Genomic DNA, 27,746 nt, shown 5'->3' with positions numbered 1-27,746 from the left:
GCGTACGCCTTTTTAGGCTTTTGGGCATACATACACTTTTAGTAAGAATCCTATGCATAGTTTTTATAAATGAGACCCCTGGGTGGTAAAAATAGTCCCATGCAGGTAGCAAACTTAGACCAATGCAGTCTGGTCTAGTCAGTGCGTCAATGAATATGTCTGTTGATGTGCAGAGCCACACACTGTGTACTTTACTGTTAATGTAAGCACAAAGGCCAATATTACTAACCCTGAAGTTGGAGAGCACTGAATCGAACACAGTCTTCATACATAATGGAATTCCTGACCATCTACATAGCAGATTGAGCATCACAGCAATAGCAATGTTGTTGTGTCAAACCCAAGTATGTGGCAAAAACACACTTTTTAAATTATTTCTTTCTTTCTCTCCCTAAGCGTTATACTTTTTTAGCAGGTCATTCTGCCAGTGCCTCTTGCGATCAGGGAAGGCGTTGGGCACACGGATCTTCTTAAAGTCCTCAATACACTTCTTCAGGTCCTTCTCCATCATCTTCCGGTCCTCCTCTTCTTCTCGCAGGGGGCCTCCGTTTTCCTTGGCGGTGGAACGGGGCAGGGTCGTCAGGACAAGGGTCGTAGGTCGCCGAGGGCTGAGATCCGGGAGAGGTGGTGATGGAGGAGGGGGGGTGGAAGTGGATGATGGTTTAGAAGAGGGGGGCAATGGTAGGACTGGGGGGGGAGGAGGCAGGTCGGGAGTGTCAGGGGCAAGGGGTGTAGATGGACGTGGTGGAGTGTCAAGTGGAGGGCCTTGTCTCAGGTCCAGGCTGGTGTTGGTCTCTGGTTGACTATATGCTTTCCGGGGTAAGGGGACTGTGGTGGGTGTAGTCTTCAGATGGGCAATAGCTGGAAGGTCAGAGGTCATGGGTTTCAGAAACACAGGGCTTCCACCTGAGGAGATAGAACAAAAATAGCAGAAATACTGAAGTAGAGGCAGAAACAGAAAGAAGTCTGCATGAATATTGAGTTGAGCCAAATAAACACCACAGGAATCTGCTATGTATTTATAACCACAATCTAACCATCCATTGAAAGAGAGAGACACATAAAACAAGAGACCTTAACAATGTCATATTTGGTTCACTTTTAAGTTTCTACAAAATAGATAAACAGAGACAAAAAACTTCACGTAAAATACTTGATACCTTTCTGTCTTTATTCTGTTTTAGTCAGCCTCTCTTGCTCTAACATATACATTTTGAATGAGTTAAGTCTGCTTTATTGGCATTAATTTTTAGGCTACACATAGTTGCCAAACAGTTGATTTGAAAGATGTAAGATAAGATAATTCCTATTGAGTTTTAATTGTATTGAATTAATTTCTGCAAAACAGATAATCATTGATTGCTTTCTGTCTTTTTGTGTGGTTTAATATTTGTTAGAGGCGTTGCTGGCAGGGAGACTAGCTCTTCACTGGCCTCCACTGAAATCTTCTTACCATAGGGACTGAGGTAAACTCACCCTGGGAGACCAAGTAGAGGCACAGAGGGATGTAGAGTAAGGAGGTTAAGTGGGTGACAGCGGCACTAGAGGTAGCGAAAAGTAAAAGAGGGTGTGAAGAGGAGAGGGTGCCAAAGCAACATAAGGAGAAAGTAATACACTCTCCTGCCCTCTCTGTATAGGCAAGCCTGCCTCTCGTCACTTGCCTTACAAGGAACACTCATGCCAGGTTGTATTAGCTGGTGCTGACAGCTTCCAATGCATGCACACACTCCTGCTCTCCACAGGGCCACACAGTCACAATGGATCACACAGGGTCTCACACAGACATTGACAGGCGCACACACACACACACAGCCTGTGTGCTCCCTTCTCCAGCAGGGCTCATTGGCAAGCTTATATAACTGGAAAAACTGTGTGTGCCAAATGGAGGCAGCACTGAATATTCTGCAGTACTCTGCCTCTCTGCATGCATAGCTGATGTTTGTGTGTGTTTGCAAGTGTTTGTGTATGTCTGTGTGTTTACTTGTGAAAGAAAAAAAGAAAGAAAGAGAAAAAGAAAAGTAGGAAGGAAGGAGTGGAATGAGAAGGTAAAGCGAGAGTAGGGTGGCTCAATGTGACACAACATTTTTCTTGTGTGTGTATCAACATTTACATTTATTCATTTAGCAGACGCTTTTATCCAAAGCGACTTCCAAAAGAGAGCTTTACAAAGTGCATAGGTCACTGATAACAACAAGATGGCCCCAAAACATTGCGGTTAGCCAAAATATGAAGCACATATTGTGAACAACCAAAATAAGTGCCAAAGGGAAGAACCATAAGAGCATGTAGTTAGTTTGTTGTGATTGCAATCTCATTATACATGTGAGAGGAAATACATTCACTCCATATCCCCCACTGTGACTCCAGAGGGAAAGGAAAACATACTGCATTTGTATGCTCTCGTTTCTCTCCTTCTCTTTCACTCTTTCTCTCATAACATATAGTGGTCCCAAAACCGCGATTCACAAAAATACACAAACACTCACCTGCATTATGCTCTTTCTGCCTGTAGGTAATACTGAATTATAGATTCATATGTATATATACTTTAACGGTCTTAGGTTTACTGGGGTGACTTACTGGGTACCCACACAAAAGCCATGGGTGATGTTACTGGGGCAACCTACAGTAAACCCACATTTTTCGGTTTTCATCCCAACTAGTCCACCTAGTCACAGTAGCCTATTGGAGACATGTTCTACACTCAAGAACTGAAACCAGATATTTTAAGAACTAAATATTACTCCATGGGCTCAATGGAAGAACCCATCTGGAATCCAATACTAATAGACACCCCAAGGGTCTTCAGGTGATCTTAGTCTCTCATTTTGTGTTGGTGACTGATTGCTAGTGTGGTGCCTTGAACACAGTGACACTCTCATCCCCATTGCAACGCCATAATCCTACTTGAGAGACATAGCATTACAAATGCAGAGTGGTAAACAGGTTTGAGACGGCGTTAGAGACAAAGGTGTGCTATTTAATGACATTCCAAATTAAGCATTACTGTAGTTGTCTCTCTCACAGTCACACATACACATCTGTTCAATTGAATTGATGTGTGTATGTGAGAGAAAGAGACCTATTAGAAATGATGAGGTGCATTAGAGATACAGCTTGAGTACGTCTAAAGAGGTGGATTTAAAAATAGAGATAAAAATGTTGAAAGTGAGACAGAAAGAGAAAGCTGATAGTTTTGCTTTTTTATTTCTCTAAGGTGACGGAAAGGAAATTAAATTTTACCTTGCCTCTAAGTCTGGAGGATGTATGGGGGGGGGGGTATGACAGAGGGATGGAGGGATGGAAAGATGCCTCACCAATGGGGACTATTTCTCTGTGCCACTCGTAAACCCACACACTCCCATGCTCACACAACACACACAATAATATACACACACACACATTGGAAAACCGTTGTGTTACATTTAGCCACCCTACTTACAAAACCTCTACGTCTTTCTCTCTCTTTTTCTCCTTTCTCCATGCAACCCACACCCATCCTCTCCACTGTTACCCTACATTTGTTTCCCTCTGCCAGTTGGAAAATTGGTTAACTGTGTCTTGAAGCCTAAGAGAGTGTAAGAGAATATAACCAATCCATGTCTTAATAATTTTGCAATTCACAATACCTAAAAGTTATATTCATTCCTTGAAATCCCCCTCCTTGTTTATCCCCCCCAAACTTCTCCCACAGACTCTTTTCTGAGATTCTTCTTTCCCCTTCCTCAACCCTTCTCCGACTGTCTTCTCAACCTTATATCCCTGCTTAAATACATTGATGTGTATGTGGTCGTGTGTGTGTATATTTGTTCCAGGGCGGTGAAAAAGTGAGGACAGGCCTGCGAGTCCAGATTACTCTAAATTAATAAGATTAGAACCACAATCCCAGATGGTGGACGTGAAATTTAGCCCAGCCCTTATACCCATACAAACACAAACACGCATGTGCACACACACACTACTGCTCCCCAGCTCTCAGCGCTCACTCTCACTGCATACAAACACAGACATACACTCAAAGAGAGAGCTTATAACATGCAGTGCATATGTATATAAAAGATTCATAAGAGATTGAGAGAAGTGGGTTTTGGCTATTTTTAAAATGTTTGTATCCTTCCCTCTCTTGCCCTGCATGCCCCTTGTCCTACCCTTACCCAATCTTTCCGCTTTTCTCCCCTCTTTCCCACCTTCCTCTTTCCGCCCACCGCTGTTGTATATTGCCTACTTCTGAACACTGTAATCACAGTGCTAATGGATGCACTGCAATTACCGTCCATCACTTTCCATTATGAAACGGCTTCTTGGCTACAGCTACATCAGAACACAGAGAAACAGAGAGATAGAGCATGACGGGTGACGGTGGAGAAGGTGATAAAGAGAGGAAATGAGAAAGAGACACATGGACAGAAGAGGTGTAAAAAAACCTTGGACCTGTTATTATGGTGTGACAGCTCAAAAACCTTAACCACAACAGACTTGAATGAGTGTGTGTGTGTGTGTGTGTGTGTGTAAACTTTAGTGTGTCCGTGGCAGGTTACTGAAGCGCAGTGCTTGGTTTACTATAAATAACTGAATGCACAATGCAACAGTGCCCCAAGCCTCAACTACTCCACAGTACGGAGTGGACGTTCAGACACGCCAGTCAGGCCATAATTAAAACACACATATGTACACACACACACACTCAAACACTCACATACTTATATGAACATGTCCATGAATATATGCACGCACACAGAAGGAAGTTTCACATTCTGCTGGCCTGTTCAACCCAAGGCTGTTCCTACTAAGTGCTCCATCAGACACAGCTGGTACTGGAAGGGATGGATACCCGGGGATGGCAGGATGGTGGGGGGGATGGCAAGAGGGTTGAAGGAGGGCAAATGTTGGGAGGACAGAAGGGTAGGGTGGCAGGAGGGTGGGGTTGGGAGGGCAAGATAGGGGTGTGGGAGAACAGGTGGGTGCAGTTAGGTGGGCCTTGGTCCCCTCTGTTTTAAGGGCCATTTTATAAAGTAGCAATAAACATTTGGGTGTAAAACAGAGAAAAAATTGAAGAGAGAGCAAGTGTGTGCTCATGTGTATGCGTGCATGTGTGTGTGATTGAGTGAATGTCTGTGTGCACGTGCATGTGTGTCTAGAGAGCCAGTAAGTGCTTGTTCAGCACATCAGGGAACCAGAGTGAGTGCTTCATTACCCCGCAGTGACTGCTAACCAGCCATCTGGCCCCGGGTCCTTACAACTACATACTGCAAACCAGAGCCACATGCACACACACACAAACCACAGACCCTGCGCCAATCCCAGGCACAGCGCAATATGTAATCAGATCCACAGCTGTCTCCAAAACAAAACAAACACTTATTCTATCAAACCATGAACTCAGGTGGCTGAGGGGTTAGGGAATCGGGCTAGTAATCATAAGGTTGCCGGTTCAATTCCTGACCATGCAAAAATGATGTTGTGTCCTTGGGCAAGGCACTTCACCCTACTTGCCTCAGGGAGAATGTCCCTGTACTAACTGTAAGTCGCTCTGGATAAGAGTGCCTGCTAAATGACTAAATGTACATGTAAACTTGCAGAATGCAAGAATGCAGAGCCAGTAATTAGTATAATAATAATGCTTACGTGCACAGGTATCAAAAAATAGGTTGCAGCAGTTTGTCTTTCAACTACAATTGCAAAATCCGCGATGTAGTGATGGGTCATTCGCGAATGAGCCGGCTCTAAGAGCTGAATCGCATATCTTAAGAGCCAACTTTATTTTTAATAGATTAATATAGCCTATAGAAATTAAATGATTAAGTAATAATGAAATAATGAATTATTTCAATGTATTTGAAATAATTGACTAATTAAAAGAACAAAATAATTATTATATAGGCCTTAAAGGCGCACACACATTCGTTTTGACGGTCTGATCAGCCTCACATTCTGTTCTTGTCAATCATACACGCGGTGTCAACCAATTACCCAGCTAACACATGACGTTGCGGCAACGTTGCCAGTAAGTGCTCAGTTGGTAACCCGCGACGTTACCTTCTGGCAACGTCGTGGCAACGTCGTAGCAACGTTATAAAGGGAATGTTGCCAGTTGGTCCCATGGGCAACGTTGCCACGACGTCGTACCTTGGTCGGCTGGTTACGTTATTTTTAGACCAGTGGGCAACGTTGCCGCGACGTCGTACCTAGGTCCGCTGGTTACGTTATTTTTAGACCAGTGGGCAACGTTGCCGCGACGTCGTACCTTGGTCGGCTGGTAACGTCATCTTTTGGTCCGTGGGCAACGTTGCCTCGACGTTGTACCTTGGTCGGCTGGTTACCTTATTTTTTGGTCCCATGGACAACGTTGCCGCGACGTCGTACCTTGGTCGGCTGGTTACGTTATTTTTTGGTCCCATGGACAACGTTGCCGCGACGTTGTACCTTGGTCGGCTGGTTACGTTATTTTTTGGTCCCATGGACAACGTTGCTGCGACGTTGTACCTTGGTCGGCTGGTTACGTTAATTTTGGTCCCGTGGACAACGTTGCCGCGACGTTGTACCTTGGTCGGCTGGTTACCTTATTTTTAGACCCGTGGACAACGTTGCTGCGACGTCGTCCCTTGGTCGGCTGGTTACCTTATTTTTGTCACAGGACAACGGATCTTGAGTGCAATATAGTGGTTTATATATATAAATGTAGACAATGCATGTAATTCATGTGCTGCTCAGCCCCAGCAGGTCATTGGTCATCAATGTTCTCATATGCAGACACATAGCGTAAATAAAAAGACAGAATGCGGAATATAATTTAGTCTTTCATTCTTTACTATAAACATGTACAAAAGCAATCAATGTGTGATCATGATTAAGCAAACATTATTTGTAGGCTATAGCACACCAAAGCTGTATGACACACAATGCAAATGTGTGCTCCAATAGTTTTGTAATACAAAATGGTTAAATGTGACCAAAAGGTAAGCGACTCTTAAGAGTTTCATTTTCAAAGACAAGTCATCACAAAATATTACAATTCTTCCTTAGCAAACCTGCCCCTCAGTCTGCCCCTGGGCAACAACTTTGCGCATGCCCATTTCAACGCATAGCTGAAACTGGGCTTCCTAAACAGTTTTTGCCGGGGTCCTACCGTCTTTCACACAATGGATTTTACCTGGAAATAAGTTACTTCAAAGGTGAGTTTCTTTACAGACATAGTTTTAAATATATAAACATATTTTTAGAAATTGGATGGGGCATATAGGTTAGAAATTGAGTTGTTTATAGCGTTATATCAGATTCACATTGTTTACGTTGGGATTTCGCTAGCTAGGTTAAACCCTCCAGAAAGTTATTTTGAAATACTGAAAATGCATACATGTTATCTAAGTTTAGCGTCTCAAGAATCACCCTCAAAAGAATCAGTGAAAATAAACGTTCAGAACTGTTAGAAAACCTTGTCCCAAAATAGTTTATTTAGCTAGCTAGCCCTGAATTTTCAAAGACGCTAACGCGTGGCTGATCACGTTCACAGTCGGTCATGGCATGTACAGCAATGGCGTCTGTAAAAGTATCATGTCACTAATTCTTCCAATTTGTACATGACATTTGTTTTTGGATAAGTTTATTCGTTTTAACCTTTAGATGCGTGAGTTCTAAATATGTCAGACACTTTCACCAGAGTACGTGAGTTATTTTTCCAAAACTGAAGCTATGTAGCTTTAATTAGCTTTCGTTACCTAGCAACCTAAGATAATACTCGCACCAATTCTACTACTTGCTAGTGTTACTTGTTAGCCTACTAATTGTACATTTTGAAGCCATACTGTAGTGTTTATTATATAGTTTCTGCCCATCGGAAAATAGTTGGTTGGAATGTTCAGGATCACACATGTGCGACGCTACGCTGTGGGGCCCTGCTTTCGAACGATCACATATGTGCGATGCTTCTTCAGTATCAATATACTAATAGGCTACTATGTACGTAAACTACATTCCACTTTCATTTCTGTACAGGTGATCCGACCACCATCACAAGTACTGTGTCCCTTGGAAATTATGGTAAAGTAATGAATGACCGTTTATAACAGTGACAATAATTGTATGAGCCATGGCAACCTTAAAGGCTATGCTTTGAAGCAAAAGTATGACTTAAAACGTTTGCATCACCAGATGCCATACTTCTAGGTGTCAACTCTGGTCTGGTGGAGGAGAACCCATAGGGCGCCCCGGAAAACAGCTGGCAGCCAGGCAAGTGCAAATATAAGACACTCAAAAAAATACTCATACCATTGCCATCGTAAGGCATACCTAATTGTAAGGCATACTTAAGTTGTTCTGATCGTGGGGGGAAACATATTTGTCAAAACAACAAATGTTGTCTTACTAATGCTTTGTATACCCCATTCAGCTGTACCATCTTGGGCAAAGACCAATCAAGGTAACATTTGTTATGTACATCAATGTTACAGCTAATCTAGAAGAACCACAGTGTATGCCAATCATGCAAACTCTTGTAAACTTGTTTTACTTGTCTTTAATTACAGACACATTACAGGTTATGCTCCGGAAGATGGAGACATTGGAAGAGAACCAGCGAGAGGCTCTCCTGTTCAGGCGACCACAGGGCAGACACACTGAAGAGGTGCCAGTGATGGACCTACAGGTGGCCCAAACACAGGCTGAACTTCAAGACCTTGAGGAGCGCCTTAAGGTGCTGGAGTTGCGAAAGAGAGCGGTAAGTGTTTGGAGATCCCACAAACTATGGCTTACACGCATTCAACGTTCACATTGGTGCTGACAATAAGTTCATGACTTTTAATTCCAGACGCTGTGATGAAGTAGAAGACGGGACTGGGAGAGAAAGCTGTGGAGCTCCGCATAGAGGAAACACTCAAACACACCCCGGCAGCCCATTCAAAACCATCCAGGTGAATGAATCATGTTTGCAACTTCCATATCCAATCTTTCACATGATGACACAATGTTGTTTATGACACAAATATAGAATCACATAATATTTTAATTGATGATGTATATTATTTTAGATGTGATTTTTTAAGACTTGTATAGCCCCTTTTCACACGTGCGATTATGTTAATCGAACACTAACTTATTTTGTGCTTCCTTGTCAGGGCCAACAGACAGGACTCGTAGCGGGGACTGGAAGAAGATTTTAATTCATTTTTTGCACTTTGTTTGTTTGGCACTTTTGTTTTGCAGTGGCACTTTTTATCACGTATGTATATATTTTGGCCATTTTAGTTTTTATTGTAAATGTTACATGCATACTTTGTGCATTGTCATTTTAGCATACGCTCTTATTTACAGTAAGTACAGGGATATTCCCTGGAGGAAAGTAAGGTGAAGTGCCTTGCCCAAGGACACATCATTTGGCAACCTTCTGATTTAATAGCCTGATTCCCTAACCGATCAGCCATCTGACTCCCCTTTAGTATAGGTAGACCACATATTTAGGATTCCTATATGGTGAATGTATATACCTTCCTGCCAAAGTAAATTCCTTGTCTGTGCAAACTTTCATGGCGATTAAAACACTTTCTGATTCTGAAATGCTGCCTCATTTATGATTTAGCTTGAGTCAGGCTACACATCACACAAACATATTCCTCCTAACGTTGGCTATCTATTATACCAAAACAAGTAGCCTTCTGGGCAAATGAGGTCTGCATATGAAATATAGGTTACTTCATTATTAAGTAAATTGTTGACGTCGCAGTTACGGGCTAGGAACGTCACAAAATTACGTTGCTAGGAGGTCGCGGTTACGGACTGGCAACGTCACAAAACAACGTTGCTAGGAGGTCGCGGTTACCGACTGGCAACGTCGGAAAATAACGTTGCCACGACGTCGCGGTTACGGATTGGCAACGTCCCAAAACAACGTTGCTAGGAGGTTGCGGTTACCGACTGGCAACGTCGGAAAATAACGTTGCGACGACGTCGCGGTTACGGACTGGCAACGTCAGAAAATTACGTTGCTAGGAGGTTGCGGTTACGGACTGGCAACGTCGGAAAATAACGTTGCCACGACGTCGCGGTTACGGACTGGCAACGTTGGAAAATTAACGTTGCCACGACGTCGCGGTTACGGACTGGCAACGTCACAAGATTACGTTGCGGCAACCTACTGGCGCCCCACAGATGCACGGTCCCGTATGTTTGGTCATCGCGTGACGTTGCGACAACGTCAGGGCAACGTAAATGTGTTAGCTGGGTATACTGCATGAGGGAGGACCGAGCCAACTCACACACACACAGTCAGACGAGTAGTTGAAACTCGGAGGAGAGCCATACAACACTCTACAATGCGAGTAAATCACTTGCATATGCCACCAAATTTCACGCTGGGCGACAAAAAATTATCTTTAATTAGCTAATGGATAGTAAATTGTTCAAATTCACCCGCCTGTGACTGAGTTAGAAGTCAATAAGAAGTTTAGCGCATATTTCAATGACGCACCGCGCTTGACGGCGAGTTAACATGATTTGCTGCAGCTCAACAACGAAAACGGAGATTGGCAAAGTAACGGAAAGTCACTAGATTTGACGCTCAACGCTAGATTTTTAGTCGCTAGCGTGAATCAAAAGCAAACTGTGAGGTTACTGCACCCAGGAAGTGTCGTTTAGGCAACAATCTGTATTTATAAGGCTATTTAAGTCATTTGTTGAATTCATGCAGTAACTTGGACAAGCAACGCACGTTACTTAAATAAGTAACTTTAATAATATATTTAATATTAAGAAATAATATTATGTAACGCGTTATATTACATAACGCATTACCCCCAACACTGGTCAGCACTAGAGAGGTGGCTGAAGTCAAGTAGCAAGAGAAATCCATTTGCTAAAAAATGGTAGATTCAATCCATATGCAACATAAAGAATAATTCAGACAGATAATATACTTGCATTGTTCATGCATTTCATGTAAAAAGTCTGGCGAATAAAATAAAAAATTTACTAGCCAATGGCGGCTCAAGCTTCATTGTGTCCGTAGAGGGTTGGCCATAGCAAATCAATGCACATTGTGGTTAAGATAGAGTATGATTTCATTTATTAATTTAATAGGGGTTATGCGGAGCGCTCAGCGTTCGAACCGGAAAACAGATGTAATCGTTTCCGCTTCCATCACTTCTGTACACATCTGCAGCGCTAGATGATCCAAATAACTTATATTGACAGGGAAGTTCAAGGATTTTATAAGTTGTATTACTCTCTACATTGGGGTAAGTGTGACAGGAATAAAGTGATGAGTTCATATAACGTTATAATAGCCTAACGTTAGACCGTTTCCCAGGAGGTAGCACTAACACTAGCTCTACACATTAACTACAACGTTACACTAGGCTACATAGCTACACAACTAGTGCTAAGTTATCGATGAAATATATGAATTTAGCAAATTAATTTAAGAAGCTTATTTTAATTTAGTGTCATATCCATATCATTATTCTGGTTTCTATAGCTAAAACCTATCGTTCCTAGAAGGAATTACGTTTACTAGCCTACTACTAAGCCAAAAAAAACGTTAAAGTTAGCAGGTGTATAAGATTACGCTACCGAGAAAATTGACCTGTAAATAAATACTGTCACACTGGTAGTTGTTGCAGTTGATGGCCAAACACTGCATTCTTTGAGTCCACTTGGACTTCTACAGGTACAGTCTTCGTTTGACTGTTTTAATCGTCTGCGAGCAACAACAAAAAAGGCTACTCCCCAGGGTACTCGGGGCTCTGGAAGTCCGTTTGGAAATCCTGTGTACATGGGAAATTGTAATTAAGGGTAGCTCCTTAAACACCGGCTATAGTAGGTGTTCTTTACTACGCTGTGTTTACCTCAAAAGCGGCCGGCCGGAAGTAGTTACATCTGTTTTGTAGAACCCGGAAGAATGTTGCGCATAACCCCTATTAGAATTGTTAACACACCTATCATAGTCCAAGTCATAGTTACAACATACATTTTTTTAAAGAGCTGTTTGGGAGCCAAAAGACCCGGCTCTTTTCAGTGAGCTGAGTCAAACGAGCTCATGAAAAAGAGCCGAAATGCCCATTACTACGCGATGAGGACTTAAACGTTTTCTGGGACTACAGAGAACCAATGTACACCCTGTAACATGGGCCTTAAGGATTGTGGCACCTTTGCAGATACTCTGAACTCATTCTAGAGGGCTTAACTTCACCAAATAGCCAAAGTCAACAAAGCATTATGTCCTGACAACATCAGTAATAAGAAGCTCCTGGAGACCTGCTTCAAACAACTATCCCTGTCTTCTGTGAACTGTTCAACTGGTCCTTTACTTCCAAGATGTAGCTCTTACATCAGTGGTAGGGGTGGAACGGTACATGTATTCGTACCGAACCGTACGGTACGGGCGTCACGGTTCGGCTCGTGAAATTGCACGGAGAATACACGGTATAAAAATGTATAAAAACTTGCATGCAAATTAATTAATGTAATGCGGAACTACTGTAAGATATTCGTGTTCTTTAGGGACAAGCTGTAGCCCCGCCTTAGCTCTGAAACTGATGTAGCCGAGCTGTGCCTGAGTGAGTCAGCCAGCAGCAGCAGCAGCAGCAGCACTAAAGACGTAGCCTATGCAACGCTAGTGGTAAATATGAATGTTCGTAGTGTAAGTATAGCGAAAAATAGCCTAAACTTTCCTAGACTTTTAGCTGCGGTACTAATGCTGAGGGCTCGCTGATATTGCTGTCTTACTAGAACGTGCATTTAGTCTAGCAGACGCTTTTATCCAGAGCGTAGTATCTATGAGTTGTTGCTAACATGTGCTGATGTTGTACAGAACCCAATAAATTCCAAATTTCCAGGCCTCTCTAGTTTCTACTCTGCCACGACCTTCTGTAGCTTCTCAGCTAGGTGAGTGCTTGTGTGCTGCTCATACATGGGCCGTGTCTGTAGAACTGACGCTTTCATTTCCCACTCTGTCAATAAAATGAGCAGTCACCGTGAGGTAGCTTTCGGTAGCACGAGAAGTCCAACCATCAGTCGTTATTGAAACGGAGGGTGCAGCTGACAACTCGCGCTCCATCAACGTCCGTGTTTTGTTGTATATGTAAGGGACCAGGGCCGGCGTACTGTATCCCTGCCTGTGTTTGCGATGTTGCTCAGCTACTAGCCTATCGTGTCGTGGTGTAGGAGGACTGATCGACAAGCGCATCATACATTTAGCTAAGACTTGCACGTACAGTAGTTAGTCTGGAGCCCTGCTTCTGCATTTTTGTTTTGCTTTCCCCCCCATTGTACCGAACTCGTACCGAACCGTGATGTCTGAACCGCAGTACGAACCGAACCGTGACTTCAGTGTAATGTTCCACCCCTAATCAGTGGTGATGAAGAGTTGAATGTCTGATACTTTTGTGAGACAATCCAGAACCTGGCAGATCAACTCCAGTTGGCCTATATGAAGTGTAGAAGTCTCGATGATGCTGCTCTTACTTTCCTGCATCATGCACTCCCATCTGGAAAAACTAAAAGCACATGCCAGGCTTGTGTTTGTGGAATATCTCAAGTGCCTTTAACAGAATGTAACCACATCTGTTGGAAATACAACTACTAAACATGAGTAAATCCTTGATTCATACTGTAGATAATTAAATTCCACACACACACAGGGTTCTGTCAAAATACTTATGCAATGTACGTATTCTGTGATTCGTTTCATTATTTTATTTTATGCTCTATTATACAGAAATATCAAAGTTATCTGAGGAAATACAAGTTTAACTAATCTGTTATACTTTAATTTATTTAATGTCATCATCACAAAAAAATACATTTTCTTTGAGTAATGTGGGATGGTGGTGCTGCGGAGGATCCACCGCTTCCTTCTCTGCTGCTGGTGGTAAACCTTTATGGTGGATGGGCTGCATGAGGATGTTTCCTTTGGTGTGGATGGGCATGCTAGACGATGTTTTGTATTGACATGACTCAAAACATTGATCACATCAGTGGATCAGATCATCTTTCATATTCCTGTAAATACTGCACATGCCTGTGTGCATGCTACATTTTGGATGTGTCTGACACCACAAAGTTCTGGAAAAGTGAAGTTCTATTCTATTTGCTATGGCTTTTGCAGTCACTCAATCTCAACCACAAATGTGTAATGTTAGAGAGGCAAGACACAAGGTTGACTCACAGGGCAGATTCAAGATCTACATTGTCATTGTTTGACAATTATTCAAAATTAACAATCACCCCTTCATATCACTCCATCCCTTCCATATCACTCAATCTAGACCTCCATACAACTTCATCCTTCAATGAGAGATAGAAGCAAGAAAAACAAATATAAAAAAACATTATGGATATTTGTCTAAGGCTGCAGATTTCGTTTAGCTGACAGATCTAATCCACTTGCTTTAAACCTACCATTTTTTTGAAGTTTTATTAATGTGCTGGCCTTATCATAAGACACCTAGCTACAGTAGTTGGGCTTGCTAAAATCGCACTATGGTTTCAATAAAACAAAACAAATAGTCAAAGTTTTCATAAAATTATCATAAGTGAACAGATAATTGTACCAGAATTGTTTTGAACGTAAAACTTAAATATGTTGAACAATACTTGATTTACATATAGCTATGTCGCGCTACTGTTTCGTTAAACAAATAAGCAGAGTAACAATTTACAGTTCGTTTTTAAGGAAGTTATGTGTGTATAACAGAGTTAATATAACTAGAGTAAGCTACTTTTGTACTTACTTTGCGACAACCAGTCGCGAGCATAGATTTATATGGTTACGAGCGTGTGAGCTAAGGCATTGCAGTGGAAGAATCTATGGGCAGAATAGCTTTGGCGACTTTTCATATTACAAATTCGCTGTCAATCAAACTGAGATGCAATCTTTTGACAGATCCTCCAATCATCACGCTGAAGTACGGAGTCCAGGCCAGCCCACTCCTCCATTCACCCCCAGAGACGCTGAGCGTCTGTGAGCGGGACATAATCGCAGTATTTCATGTTCCTGACTGTGTTTAATTTGAACAAATAACCTGTGTTACATGTAAATCTACAATTCACAATGCATGTTTGTCCAGATCTTTGTTAGGTTATTTTTCAGCAAGATATCTAGCTAACTGAAGCTGAGTTGAATCATGATATAGTTTAGTTGCTAAGCTGTAACGTTCTACCCACCTAAGTCGATCCAGTTTGCTTTGACAAAAGAAGTGGAAACAACTAACGTTAACATTTCAAATTATCTAGTCAATCTGTTGAAAACAGTGTTGTGTAGACACAATACATTTATTTGCACGTTTTTATTTCAAGTCTCCGTCTCCACCTTCTGTGTTTCAGTTAGTGCTGTTGCCCGTGTTGCGTTTCTGCTCCGCAGCTTCACTCGTTGAAAACCAACCAATCAGCGCGCAGCTCATCTAAATATTAAAGGGGCAATTGACTGCAATACCAATTTTACCTTTTCATAGTTGAATAACGACAGTTCGTGGGTAAACTGAACATACCGTGATTATCAAAGTCCATTGACACCTCTTTCCTATTCAAATCTCAAAAAGAAAAAATTTGGCTGTAAAACGCTAGCTTTTCAACAAAGCTACCGGTCCTACGTAGGACCGGTGATCGCCCTCTTATTGGCTCTTGTCTGTATCTTTGTCACGCCCCAGAATTTACATCCAGACCAGCCCGAGGTAGCGTCTATCTCCGATACTAGTTTAGCTGCGGGCTGCACTGTGTAGGCTACTTATAAGGAATTACAAAGAAGAACGTTTTGAATTATAACAAGGATATTGAAAATGGACCACGGTCGTAAATGCTGTGTTCCAGGCTGTACAGGGAAGGCTAACACTCACAGTCTTCCCAAGGAGCCAAACATTCAACAGGCATGGCTGCTGTTGTCTATGAGAAGATCCCGGCGAAGTTTGACACTCAATCATTCATTTGCTCTGAACATTTCACCCAAGACAGTTTTGACAACCTTGGACAATTTCAAGCAGGATTTGTTAGGAAGCTGAACCTGGAAAGAGGTGCTGTTCCGACCGTATGCTCATTGCAACCGCAAGCTATAAGGACAGTATGATGTTGTGCTAACAGTTATTAGCAATGCCAACGTTTCCTGTATATAGAGGGTTTTCACGGACGCGTCATCAGACCGGAAGTCGCCATCTTGGAGGCACTCCCCATCACAACACTGCACTGGCACTGAAGTAAATCCCGATCGGCGAGGAAAATGGTGAATTATTGCCGTGTTTCAGGTTGTTCAAATAGGACAGATCGAGAAAATCATTTGGTTTATTATCGACTTCCAAAAGTTATTAAAAACCAGGGAAAGGAATGCCAGAGATTGTCAGAGGAAAGAGGCGCTTGTGGTTGTCAAAGCTCAACCAAGACTAATAACAAAATAGTTTCTCACCACTTTTTATCAATAAATGATAACATGTAGGCTTATCTTATCTTATGAAACTAACTCAGATAGTGTACAGTGTAGGCCTACATAGCAAACTGGGGGTCTTTGAAATGAAAAGAAAAACACGATTGAGTGTCAGTTATGGTTAGGTTGATTTAAGACGTTATTGCATTACTTACTTTGGCCTTCACAACACAACGGTCGTTGAGGACTTGGTACTGCATCTCCCTCACCCATCCACACACCATCTGATTATAGGCCTCTAAACCTTTGTAAGCTTTAAGGTCTTCCGCTGTATATGGGCTCGGCGAGAAACTAGGTAGTTCACAATATCTGGATATACGACTGACGGCAGAATCGCAGGGTCGTCACAGATCCAAGAAGAGGGAGCTGACTGGTAAGGATCTGCAGCGCCAATAAATCCAATTTTCTCATCATACCGACGGTTTTCTTGCGGTCCAAGGCCTTCCCTGTATGCCTTAGGATCTTGGACACGTTTTGGTGGCCTTTTCGGTTGTTTAGACATGGCTAGAGTTGTACCAAAGAGTATAGAATTTGCGTCATTTTCGTTGTACTCCGTTGAGTTGTTTACATCGAGTGCCTCCAAGATGGCCGCGCATCCGGGTTACTGCCCAGAATGTGACGTCCGTGAAAACCCTCTATAGCATACCAGGTAGAATGCTAAATACGTTTCTACACACATCAAATGACTCTAGCTAGACTAGCTGTAGTCGGCATTAGAAGGGAAGCTTCCGAAAAAATAGCCAGAAAACGAACAGCAGTCTGGCTTATTGCTAACGCCTGTCTAAATAATCTATTTGAAAGAACTGGAGAAAGGCAGGTTATAGATACAGGATACGTTAGCATTGCTAGTAACTGTTACTAGCAACACCTAGACTGTAGGCATGTAAACAAGTTTAGCTTGCTAGTTAACGCAAGAGCATAGGTAAAATGTGTGATCATTTAGCATTCATGTTCCTGACTGTGTTTCATTCAAATAAATAACCTGTGTAATGAAAATCTACAATTCACGATGTTTGTCCAGATCTTTGTCATGTTATTTTACAGCAAAATATCTAGAGCTAGCCTAGCTAGCTAACTGAAGCCGAGTAGAATCACGATATGGTTTGGTTGCTAAGCTGTAGCCTAACGTTCTACCCACCTAAGTCAATCCAGTTTGCTTCAAAAACGGAAGTGAAAACAAGTAATGTTATCATTTCAAATGATATATAGTCAATCTGTTGAAAACAGTGTTGTGTAGACACAATAGATTTATTTGCGCGTTTTTATTTCAAGTCTCCAACTTCGGTGTTTTAGCGAGTGCTGCTGTTGGCCGTGTTGCGTTTTTGCTCCCAGCTTCACTCGTTGATAACCAACCAATCAGCGCGCAGCTTATCTAAATATTAATGAGCATACCATAAAAGGAGAAAAGCTTGTGTTTTTTCCCGGGAACATTTCAGAGGATCTGTCAGAGGGCATAGAACAGCACCCGGGCCATTTTCAACCCAACCAATGTTACATACCCTATTCGGAGACCTTAAGGAACAGTGTGAAATACCCCCAAAAAAACTGTCAATTGCCCCTTTAATGAGCATACCATAAAAAGAGAAAACCTAGCGTTTTTTCCCGGGAACATTTCAGAGGAATTACCAGAGGGCATAGAACAGCACCCGGACCATTTTCAGCCCATCCAATGTTGCATACCCTATTTGGACACCTTAAGGAACAGTGTGAAATACCCCAAAAATCACCCATAAATCACCCCTTTAATTCAACTCGGAGTAAGGCAACTCTGAGTTTAGCGCGTGCATGAATACTACCAAAAGCCAACATAGAGCTCCGATACTAGGATTCACCATGGCACCTAACGACAAAAATGTTGTCCTACTTCACAACACTTAAGATCAGTTTTGGAACTGTGTGCCCCGAGGCAAGTAGGGTGAAGTGCCTTGCTCAAGGACACAACGTCATTTTGGCACGGCGGGGAATCGATCCGGCAACCTTCTGATTACTAGCCCGGCTGTAGCAGTGTAGCCTATACATTTGGCGTGGGAGACAATGGCTGCCAAGTAAATGCATATATTTGAATGCAATAGCCAGTCCATACATTGAACATTTAACCCCCACTATCCGTTAATATTACAGGAGAAAAAGTGGTGGACTTTTATGTTACATATAAAAACATACTACTACGAACAGGTAATGCATATTTTGCTTAGGCTATACGCTTGTGATTGTAGACTCGACGTCACCATGGTTTTAATCATATTCGACATGATAGAAAGTCTAAATATCAATTGGTGCCTTTTTCAACTAGTAGTAACAGTTTTCCTCAACAGAATGCTTTTCATCAAAGGATGACGATGATTAAGATGATGAAGAGACATAAATGACTGTTGCCACAGAAATGGATGCAGAGAATTATGTATGGTAGCTACTGGTAGTTCTCTCTCCATGTACTTTTATTTACAGGCTTGTGTGGAATTGTCAGTTACACTGATATTATGAGAATAATGAATATAAAAATGATTTGCACATTCTGACAACAGGGCATGGATGCTGTATACAGTAAGATGTTCATTTAATGGCAGGTAAATTCTACATGTAGAACTGTGAAATGTAGTGTAATCTCGTGTATTCTCAGTTTCAAGTAAATGAATTGTACAAACTGCATCTCATGAAAAAAGTGTCAAAAACTGACCAAGAGATGGACTACTTGTACTCAACTATTTAGGGTAGAAGAATAAAGGCTAATCTTGAAAAAGATTTACTGGAACTCCAGTTACAGGAGGATGCATGGCCACAGGTGATGTTAATGGTAGGACCAATAACCTATATGAATGTTAACTGTTGAACTTTCTGAATTTCTATTTTGACCAAGAGATGGTGTAGAAGAAAGGCTGATCTTGTAAAGCTATCAACCTGCCCCCACCTTTTATATGGTAAAATATAGAGTTACTGGATGGAGTCTCAACTTGATGGCTCTCACACATCATTGTGTAACTTACTGTATTATTGCTAGTCATGTATTGATAAGTAAGGGTCAAGATTGTGGTGTGATTGGTTATTCGTGGGTATAAAAGGAATTGTGAAGCATTGTTCTGTTGATTCTTGATCTCCTGAGACCTTCTCCTCAGCTCTGGCTTGTCCTACTCTTTCTTCCTCAAGGGCAAAATATCAACCCTTCTCTTCAAAACCCCCAAAAAAGGATTGAAGGCAACACTGTTTTGATAAGTAATTTAATTAAATTGTTGAATTTGCTCTGCATGAAAATCTATTTTAAACTTGGATTGAAGATTTCAGAGTAGAAAACACCTGTTGAGTTGGTCCTTCTGTGTAGCATGTAACAGCATTTTTTTTTACTAAAGCAATCATTCGATCAGGATACAAGACTGGCTAGTAGGCAGGGCTGGACTGGGATAAAAAATTGTCCCTGGCATTTTTCGCCTGGAAGTCTGTAGAAATCTGGTAACTTATTGAACAAAATTAAAAAGAGTGAAAGAGTTCACATACACCAGAATGAACACCAGTTCAGGGGCAACACTGGATTTAACCCCTACTGGAGAGAGTTGTGGGAGACGACGACGATTGGTCAAAATTGAGGGAAAATTGCGGTGATTGCTTAAAATTGCAACGTTGCGCAGAATTTGCGGGAAATCGTTGAATTTGCGTGAATTGGTGCGATCGCAACATCGCAAATTCCTGGAGGGTCTGGATATTATGAATCAGGGGAAGGGGGTTCCTGGATTTGACTGGGTCAGGCAGGCCAGTGCCAATAAAGAAAATTAACCAATGGGCGGCTGTCAGTTCTCTATGGGCCGGCCCGACCCCCCCAAAAAATTCCATCCAATTATATTGGCAGTTCGGCCAAAAAGTGCATCTGCCCACCGGGCAAATGCCCTGTATGCCAGATGGCCAGTCCAGCCCTGCTAGTAGGGTTGGGTGACGCTTCAATTTTTTCAATTCCGATTCTGGTTTTTGAATCCGGTGGTAGAGGAGCTATTTGTTCAATAAGTACGTTTCATAGAACAAAAGTAGATGTGTTGTGGTCCATTTGAAACCAGTTCTCCGTACGTCGCTAACTCAGTTAGCTGGATTTGATTGTTGACTATTTGTCATTAACTTGTTTGGTTCTTCGTAGCTCTGGACTTGCTGTCATAGCAACAGGTCCGTAAGCTTAAACCTGCTCGGGAGCAGATTTATTTTATCCAAACACGATTAGATTGAAGCTTTATAAGCAGAGGTGATACAGGAAGTCTGTCACAGCCATGTCTTGCCCGTTTCTACTACAGGAACCTGTTGCGGAAGGTGCAAGAATAATTAGCAGAATTTAACATGAAACCAAATTAATTGTTCATTGCGTGATAGATAGGCTAGATCCTTAAGCCCAGCGCGATATGTTACTAGCCTATACTTTTTGAGAGATAGCCTATCGTTTTTCTTGTGAGGGTGTCATTTAAATCATAAATTTGTTGAAACCCCATTATCTGACATAAAAGATGATAAACAAAGTATGAAGAAAAAAAGAAAAACATAGGCCTAGCTTACTGCTACTTTTTGCCTGCCCTCGTTCTTGGATTTTGCAGACTTTGAGGTGTTCCTTGGCGTTCTGATTAAATCTTCAAATTCAGAGTAACCTTCGAGCAAGCTGTTGCTCTGTTGCGGAAAAAAACGGGGTGCTCCTTTTAGCCAGCCATAGACTTATGTGAGCAGCCAATAGCCAATAGCCAATAGCAGCGTTGCTGATCAAGGTTTCTACTATCGATACATACCCCCTGTTAGACCAACGTATAACTCAATCCAGCTATACTAATTAAAAACAACATGGATGTTCAAAAAACCGAATTAGCCAGATCATGATTAGCAAGATGATGTCATCTTGGATGTGTCATTTGATCTCGGATGTAATAAGCGACGTATGGAGAACGGGCCCCAGGTCCTTGAAGTCCTTTAGCAGTTCTGTATTGACAGCATGCCCTGAAGGGTTCAAACATGTGCATGCATATTTAGAGAAGCTCTAAAACCAACCTGGACACACACACACAGTCTGTGTGCACGCTTCCCCAGCAACCCATTCCATTAGAAAAGTAATTTGTGTAATAAGTGTATTATCAATGTAAAACTTTCCACCTTTCTATCGTTTTATTCTAATGTTCCCCCTTTCTCTCCCATCCGGTTCAGAGATTAGGCCTACTGTTTACTCTCAGAGTGCTGCTGCTGCAAATTAAAAAAAAATGTTTTGGTACAGTACATATACACTGTGCTCTGTAGAACACTCAACAACACCAAGATCAAAGGTCAGACTAAAAAACATTTTGTTAAAATATAAGTATTTAAACTCTTAGTTAAAATAGTTTCTGCACACATTTGAAAAACAGGATCACTTTATCCCCTTGTATATTTAGCATTTTAAAAGAGCCAAAGTCATACGGTTTATTGCAGAATTTCTTTATTAAAGCATCAACAGCAGACCTGCCATGCTAGTGACACAGTTAGACCCTTCTTGTGATAAAGCGTGTGCCATCAAGCATGCTTTGTAGAACAATCAGCCTCAGTTTTCACAATGGAGCATTAGGAAGTCATAGCGTCACGCCTCATCAATGCCCAATCGGGACAGCTCAAGTTAATCTGCAGCTAGCCCTCCACAGTGTGTGTGTGGTAGTGAGTGACTTCCAAAGGCTACTGTATGGAATATGGAGGTTGGGGGTCAACACAGGGAGGTATTGCTGGAGTATACTGTGGCTATAGACACAGGAGTCTGAAATTCACCCCTGCACCTCCGCATATGTGTGCTAACAAAAGTATTGGAGCCTGTGCTGATAAACTCTAGGTTTGTGAATATACAGACTCACAACCAACTTTTCCTGCAGTCCAACATGGAGGATTGCATGTGAAGGGAAACACATTCCTGGTAGCAGTATTCTCAGAAGAGTATGCATTCCAAACTCAGAGGTGAACAGGGATGAACAGAGCTGTGGTTGTTTGGATGTTCTGTGTGAGGAAGTCTGATGAAGCTAGACTGCAGAAGCTGGATAATTGTTCTGCCAAACTGGTTCAGATTCATAATGAAAAGATTCTTCTATTGCTATGAATAAATCTAAATATTATCTTTTATTTTTAGAGTTTGTGATCACAGTATAATTTAGGATCTACACAATTTGTACAGAAAAAATAAAGTCAATTTAAATAAATTTAGTGAATAAACCATAGGTTTAGGATAGGATCGAAATGACCCATCTCTGCTGCAAATTAACAACTAGTACAACTGTATTGTATTAGTCTATCTGTGTCTGCACCTAGACCTGTAACTCTCAACCGGTATTACGGGATTAGTGGAAGCACCACGAGGGCTGTAATCTGCTTTGACAGAGCCTGTTACCAATGTGTCCTGGTTGCTATTCTGGCCCTGTGGCCAGTCAGCTCCTCCCAGTTAAATCCCTTCTACACAAGAGTATGGATAGAGAGTGACTGACAGGAGTATAGTAGTGTGGGAGATTTGCAGGAGATTGGGAATAAAGGTTCTTGTAGTGGGGGAAAACTGGTAAAAAGGGAGGAAAGAAGGCAAAAGAGAAGAGAGATGTGTTTGTTTGTGGGAATGTGGGTAGATAGTAAAGTTTTGATAAGTAAAGTGTATGTCCTTACATGGATTATATTCTGTCACAGGAATGAGAGATGAAAGATTATTTATTTGTGAAATACTTTTATATCTTCTTTTAAACACTCACAGTTAGTACATGGAAGCACACACAACTGTCATGGGGTACATACAGTATGTCAGGCTCAAACCTCAGTTTGATTAACAGTATATATGGATGGGAATCCCAATAAGAATAGAAAATTACGATCAGACCAAATTGTATAAGACAGATAGCTCAACGTTTCATCTACCTCATCTATTTAGTTCTACGTTAGTCCCAAAGTAACATTTGTGTTGCCTAGTTTGTTGACATAGCTGTCAACAGAGTGTCAACAGACTCAAACAGGGTGCTATCCGATTCTAGCAACATTGAAGAGCACATCAGTCAGATGTGCTGCCAAGCTATTTTGGATTATACCTGACTCAGCATCTCAAATAAAAGCCCACACCAAAGAACATCCCAAGCAGCCTCAAAAACAAGAGAATCCCACTTTACCTGGTCAATATTCAGAGCTTTAATAACCATATTTAGTGTCTATAATATATAGTCTACGCAATAGTTTAGCAGTTTATTGTCCCAAAAACTTGACTGTGCTTTTATCAACTCCAGGAGAATGTGTGCTTTGAAGTTCTATGAAGATAATTATGTTTTTTAACTGTATTTTTTGGGCTGTCTGGGCACAACCCCCACTCTCTCATGCTGGTAGTCTTTAAGACTGCCACTACTAAGTAACCTCACAGACTACCCATGCAAACCACGCACGCAAACTAGTCTCACAAATAACCTTCACAAACCGTTACCATATTAACCCTGTTTCAGATTCAACAACGTGGAGTCGAAGACTGTGCTATAACTGGAGTGGAATTCCAGAATATCTCAGGGACACACACTTAGTTAATGAGATTGATTAAATAGGCAGCAGCTTAGAACTGTGATACTGAGCTAGACAGTAAGATTGACTATGAATAGCATGATCAGATGGAGAAACACTTAATTCCAAAATCAAAGCGCCAGCTTGGGTTTGTAAGACAAAATAGGCCCTGGCTTAACTAAATTGATAGATTAACTGAGAAAAAAACATTTATTTAGCTAATATTAACATGAGAAGATAGAAGAGATGGACTGTAAAGAGAAGCATAAAGAGAGCTATTGGCATTTGTGATGTAACACATATCTCCTTTTTGCCCACTCTTTCTATTAATGCTTCACTGCACAATCAATACTCAGACTACAACTGACATCTCTGGCAACTCCTTTTTCTCTATCTTCCAGTTCAAGACAAGACATCTTGATCCTTTAGAGCAGGGGTGGGGAACATACGGCCCGCGAAATCATTTGGACCGGCCCGCCATGGCACTGCAGGAACCATATTATTAGGTGCATTATTCGTTGGCAGCAGCACTATTTTAATATGTGGAAGAGGACCGTGGAGGCGCGCAGCGTTGCGTACCAATGTAGTGAGGAATTCCTTTCTAGCAAATCAAACCCAGAATACGTTGTTGGTTTGGGCTAAGCCCCGAATGTTTACAACGTATGGCTCCGCGCCGGATTAACACTCAGATCGATAAGCAGTCTAAAAAATGGTGGCAATATAAAAAATAATACGATCCCTTTCCATAATCATGATACCCTCCCAGAAATGTCCGATGCACCGCTAGTCAAAGCAGGCTGCATCCGTGCCAGCTAACATCACAAACCTCACCAAAGAGAAGCAGTTCCAGCCATCACATTAGGGGTGAGTTAATTAAATGTTTGACCAAATATAGCAGGCACATTTTAAAGTTGATAATTCTGTACGGCCTCCGAATAATTTTTATAAATATCCAAATGGCCCATGGCAGAAAAAAGGTTCCCCATCCTTGCTTTAAAGTTCTAATTTTCATACGGCCCACTATTACTAGATTGCTAGTTAGACTCTTGTCAGGTTAGTGCCACATTCCCCAAACAACTGCCCTGACCTTGCATAGGCTAGTACATAGCCCAAGATACAGTATCTAGAAGCTGTTTTCCCTTGACATTTCTTGCCTGTGTTCTCACACACCTAGACCATTCAAGTATCTACTCATCTACATAAGCTGAGTGCTAGACGGAGGTTTCCTTTCCACACCTATGTCTGACTTGCTGATCTCTTGACCTACAATTGTGGGTTGTCAAGTAGTGAACTCACCACCCCTATAACTGCCGGGTCCTAAACGGGTGTTTCTATAAATACTGAAAGTTGACTTGTGTTATCATGCAACACTTGTTCCTTGCTGCCAGGCTTGCAGTCTTCAAGGTTGCTCAGATCCAATATTTTGGTAGTTTAGTTCAGAAGCAAGCAAAAGACACAAAGAGAGAGAGAGAGAGAGAGAGAAAGACAGAGAGGGTCAGTTCTCCTGTAGTCAGTAAAGTCAGTACAGTACAGAGGGAGTCTTCCCAGCCCTTGAAAAACCCTGTGCCTAAACAAAGTTACACAGACAAGCAGGAGCTTCAAATGTCAAAAGAAGCTCTTTAAGTACATTGTGATGCCTTCCCAAGGTAGGTATATAAAGAGAGCAAGAGCAAGGCAGTTTTCAAATAGGGAGTCAGGGTCTGGCAGGGTGCTGGGACATAGACAGGAAATGTGATATTGACAGGGGGGCTGGGGCTTCAGAACTGGAGACGGGGTGAGGCCGGAGCTCAAGCCAGGGGCTGGAAATGTGGAGTCAGGGTTTGCTGTTGTGAGATCCCAAGGCTGGGGCTCAGGGGTGGTGGGGGACAGCGTAGGTCAGGGGGCTGTGGGGGTAAAAGCTTGTGAACTGTAGTTGGGAGCCACAAAGAAGATCAGGACTACTGGTGGTCACAGATTGAAGGGAAGGATGCTGGAAAGGGACAGAGAGAAAGATGCAGGGAGAGGAACAGAGCTGATTGCAAGTGTGAAGCATCTACTGGTCCTCTACTGGAGCAGGAAGGGACGTTGGAGAGGGAGGGGCAGTCGGTTGGAGATCAGGGTGGACACAGGGAACTGATTATCTCACTCACGGTAGAATACATATTCAGTGTAGCTGGTCCAAATTTTGTCATCCGTCTGCTCATGTGCGAAGGCGCAGGTGCCCGTGGAGTTGCAAGCCACCATGTGGAACCCTGCATCAGCCAGCTTGTCGAAGGCCTGCTCCAGGAATGTGAACTTCAGGTAGTAGCGCGAGGTGTAGCGCTCCGGTGGACGATCAGGGTCACGGCTCTCATTCAGAGTCTCCCCAAACACCTCCTTCGCCAGTGAGGTCTTCCCACACACCATGATGCGTGCCACACGCCGGAATTTGGCGTCAGTTTGGCTGTCCCGTCCTAGTGTGTATGAGCCCCGGTAACCAATGGTGATGAAGCCTGAACGTTTCCCGTCCCCTCCCTGTACAAGACCAGCACAGGCAGCGGCGGCAGCACCCAGCGAGCTTAGGTTGCGTGAGGAATCGATGCCTGGTGAGGAGTCCTCCGGGTCGCTTTGACATCCTTCCTCCCCTATAGAGTTCTGCTTGCTGAGTTTGGGTGCCAGGAGTTTGACGAGCTCTGGAAGGTTAAAGAACTCTGCCTCACGTTGCAGCCTGCCTCGCTCTGGGAAGTGATCTGGCAGCACTAGCTGCTGGTCTCTCATGAAGTCCAGGATGTAACGGAACAGGAAACCGTCACGGTCTACGAAAAAGCGTCCCTTGGTGTCACGGGCCAGCCCTTTAGTGGACTTCCTGCTGAACATATCCCAGAGAAGGGAGTCGGGGACACTGGTGAGGGTGGAAAATCGTGTAATATACACCTGGCCACCCACGTTAAGCTCCACAATCTCTGGAAAAACGATCTCCTCCCCAGGAATACCACTGGTTTTATCTGGCAAAGCCATGCTAAAGTCCAGTCCAAATTATGGGGTTGGTGAGAAAAGCAAAAATAGGCAAAGGATGGGCACAAACAGAGGTGCTTGTTGTTTGATGGTTGATTGGATAGATTCAGTCTGAATTTAATTTAAATAAATGTTGATAGATGTAGGTGCTAAAATGTATTTAAATAGTTGCTGAAATCTAGCGTCAAAATAAGGAATAGATACGTCAGTCCCGTCCTGATAATGCAGACTGATAAGCGGCCTAATGGCTCTGCGGTTATCCTTTAAAAAGCGCTTAACCGCTGTAAAGCACTATCTCTAACGCTGCAAACATTTAACTCACGTTACAGCATTTCAGCCAACTAATGCGACATGTACGATGTAGTAATATAATACAAGCTATTCTAACTACAAAGGTTGTTCCTACTAACTAAAACATCGTAGGGAACTTCAGATAGCAGTCAAAAGGAAACATGTCTTTGTTTACGCGTAAAAATGGAAGGCTACGGTCCGGATTGTTACAAAGAAGAAATATACGCCCTATTTGTTTTCTGTAAAACTCCGTTCCCTCATTAATTAAGCAATCATGGAGGAATGCTCCTAGTGTCCATAACAATTTCTCATAATTCTGCACGGTTGTCTTGACGCCCAATTTTTTTTTACTTCAGAACAATCCATAGTTCGAGACATCAGTGGGTTTTCCGACCAGGATCAAAATTCCAATATAGCAGCTGGTACCGACAATGTGTGAGCTGATCAACACAGCCAATACAACCAATGACCGTTCCATTACTGTCTACTCGATTCCACTAGGCTGAGTCTGTATGTCTCTCCTCTCGACGTAGTATTTTATCAGTCTATTGCCACACTAAACTCTGCTGCGACTGTGCCATCTATTCCCGGTGTAACC

The 27,746-nt window shown here is 42.4% G+C and overlaps 1 protein-coding gene across 1 annotated transcript; it reads right to left on the bottom strand.

The window, feature by feature from the left end:
* Positions 1-27,746, bottom strand: LOC124488565 (BTB/POZ domain-containing protein KCTD12-like). Its single transcript, XM_047051254.1, has 2 exons — positions 26,014-27,746; positions 1-906 (listed from the first exon to the last, which is right to left on the bottom strand). The coding sequence occupies exons 1-2, from the start codon at positions 26,858-26,860 to the stop codon at positions 392-394; spliced, it is 1,362 nt and encodes a 453-aa protein (XP_046907210.1). The 5' UTR covers positions 26,861-27,746; the 3' UTR covers positions 1-391.

Source organism: Hypomesus transpacificus, unplaced genomic scaffold (assembly GCF_021917145.1).
Source record: "Hypomesus transpacificus isolate Combined female unplaced genomic scaffold, fHypTra1 scaffold_143, whole genome shotgun sequence".
Lineage (NCBI taxonomy): Eukaryota > Metazoa > Chordata > Actinopteri > Osmeriformes > Osmeridae > Hypomesus > Hypomesus transpacificus.
This window is presented reverse-complemented; position numbering and strand designations above follow the sequence as displayed.